Raw genomic sequence first — 2,808 nt, forward strand, 5'->3', positions numbered from 1 at the left:
TAAACTGATCATTTAATGTAGGGAAGGCCAGGGGAGAAAAAGCTAGAATATTGGTTAAGCTAGAAAACCGGCCACAGTAGGGATCCAAAGGAGGGAAAATAGGGATCCAAAGGGGGGGGCATCTGCAAAAGATCCATGTGCAACAATGGGCTAAAAAGACCCTAAGGTTCAGCCCATTAAGACTTCCAAAATGCTAAGGTTCCAAAATTCAAAGGTTGTGCCCAAAGGTCAACCCTAGGGAAAATTGGATGCATTGTGTGTGCCCTAAAAGTCTTTGCACATCCCTACATGGGAGGAGGCGAGCCCTAAAGGTAGGGGATGAGAGAGAAAGCCACACACACACACACACAGGATCCCTTTACACAAAGGGAATGAGGGACACATGTCAGCTCCCTAGGCCAGATGCCCACAAGGTGTGCCCAATTTCTATTGGATGACCCTTGAAGTGGACCAATGAAAATTAAGCTAGAGTAAATCTAGTTTAATTAATTTAAAAACATTTAATAAAAGAAACCAATGAGAATTAAGTCTCCTAGAAGACTATTGGGCAGTCTCCCAAGGGGTCCAATGAGCATTCAGGAGCCCCATGGCTTTCCTGATTCCTATTGGCCACGAGGCAAAGGGGTCCAATGAGAGTTTAGTTTAATTATTTAATTACCTAAAGCTCACACACACACTCACACAAGCTCATGTGTGAAGAAGGAGAAGACTATCTCTTACCAAGCTTTAATGGAGAACTCATCACCTACTCCAAGCTTGTGAGATAGAAGCCTACATCAACACTCTCTTGGCATGTGGATGAAAATCCAACCAAGATCCAAGCTTCAATGCATGCTCATCTCCTCTACCAAGCTAAGCTATGCTACATATGAGTGATTATGTGAGGAGATGTACATCTTTCTCGTAAGATACTCCTTCTTCCTCTCAATCTACTCTCATACCCTGCTAGCTCTCACCATCTTCGAAGGTGTGTGAGGTCTTGGGTCTGAGAACGGGGATAATTCAAGTTGTGTTTGTTAAGTGTTTTGCTTAGTGCATGAAGTTTCCATCTTCATTGCACTAGCTAGTCTTGAAGGAACACAAAGAATTGTATTGTACAATGTCTCTCTTGATGGGAGAAACCATAATACAAAGCCTTTTGGAGGGGGGACCGGCTCCATGAAAATCCGGTCCTCAACTGTTGTCAATATCTTAATTGCTCTCTCTTTTGAAAGTATTGTCGATGCTATCTATTAGGTGTTATGCTTTTTGTTGCTCTCTCCACCCAAGCACTCTTGTAATTCTCATTAGGAATCTACTCAAATGATGAATTTTGTGGTAATTCAGGATGAATTTTGAGACATTAACTTATAATCGTGCATTAATTTGAAAATTTCAACAACTTACTTTCATCGCTTATCTACTCATCGTGCACAGAATCTCCGTCTATCCTACATCCATTGTCCCTCTTGTGCCTCTCGCCTATCCCATGTAGGAAGAAGGCAATCTTGGTGCTACAACTTGTTTGTCTAATAAACAGGCTCTCTTTAGCTAATGGTGATGGCACTTTTGACATTACAAGGGTAACAATCGACAACTTGACATTAGTTACCTCTCTCTCTCTCTCTCTCTCTCTCTCTCTCTCTCTCTCTCTCTCTCTCTCTCTCTCTCTCTCTCTCTCTCTCTCTCTCTCACCCATGGAGACAATCTACAATTAAAGTTGCAATACATGGATTGTGTTCAAAACTCAATTCTCAGTATAATATCAATAATTAGGGGATGACAAAATTGCTGCTACAAAAATCAGCGCTATATATTGCTTCATCATAAGTTTTTACAAGCTACGAGCCACCAACGATGATGTTTGTACGCAAAATTTAAGCTGGCTGTTGTTGGATGCAGCATGCACAGTTCTTGATCATGCAGCAGCTGGCGCAGATCCTGAGCCGCATGATATGCTCACTTCCTGCACGGCCAGCTGATCTCCTTTGCTTATACCTGTTTCTTCATCATGGGCCGTCAATGGCGCCGCTGTAGAAGCAGCAGCCTGAGGGAGAGCCCACTGCACCTGGCGAAGGTAGGCCCACCGGTCCTGGGCCAGGTATACTAGTGCCATCAACGCCACCTGTACGCTAAAGGCCACGTTCACACGAAATAGGGTGCGGCCGCTGATGAGCTCCAGCAAATGCAAGCCAATGAAGATATTTACAAGTGCCAACAGGATGGTCCCGGTGCCAAGGATCCAATGGGCGGCGTACCACACACCCCTCTTCCACCCAGCTCCCACATCCGGCCGCACCACCCCGAGAAACGCCACCACCAAAGGCGCCAACAGCAGAGCCAAGCCCAACCTCCCATGTGTGTGAGCAATCCCCACCGCCCCAAACTCGGCCAAGGCCAGCCCTCCGCCCCCGACCGCCAGAAGTAACCCCAAACTTTGCACAACGATGTGGCCTTTAGCTATGCGTCCGCTCAACAACGCATTACCTTCTTGGCGAGCAGTCCTCAAGAATCGGATGAGAATGACGCCAAGAGGCATGCATAGTCCCATGCCCAACCACATGAGGAGCCCATGCAGCACGATGACTTGGAGACGGTCCATGATGTGGCGATGGTGGCCTTCAGCTTCAGCAGCAGCAGCAAGTTGCGCTAAATCGGGACGACAGTGATCTGTTCACAGCTTACGCAGGGCCTTGTCGACGTCGTCCTTGTGGAGCTAAACCCCATTTCTTTGCATTTATATAGCTCCCGTAATCAGCGCGTAATCAAGCAGAAAAGCACGCGCTTAGGGCTAGAAAATCACACGCAGTCCTGAAACGTACCCGGCAC

At 46.5% G+C, this 2,808-nt stretch overlaps 1 protein-coding gene across 1 annotated transcript; it reads right to left on the minus strand.

Moving 5' to 3' along the window:
- Positions 1-1,897: 1,897 nt before the first annotated feature.
- LOC147427685 (cytochrome b561 domain-containing protein At2g30890-like) lies at positions 1,898-2,530 on the minus strand. The gene has a single exon (XM_086496763.1). The coding sequence runs from the start codon at positions 2,528-2,530 to the stop codon at positions 1,898-1,900; it is 633 nt and encodes a 210-aa protein (XP_086352889.1).
- Positions 2,531-2,808: the final 278 nt, after the last annotated feature.

The sequence above is a fragment of the Adiantum capillus-veneris genome, chromosome 23 (assembly GCF_014529385.1).
Source record: "Adiantum capillus-veneris isolate H3 chromosome 23, ASM1452938v2, whole genome shotgun sequence".
NCBI lineage: Eukaryota > Viridiplantae > Streptophyta > Polypodiopsida > Polypodiales > Pteridaceae > Adiantum > Adiantum capillus-veneris.

Bases quoted from the DNA above. Each gene is read 5' to 3' on its own strand.
- LOC147427685 (XM_086496763.1), bottom strand. From the start codon at position 2,530: ATGGGACTATGCATGCCTCTTGGCGTCATTCTCATCCGATTCTTGAGG.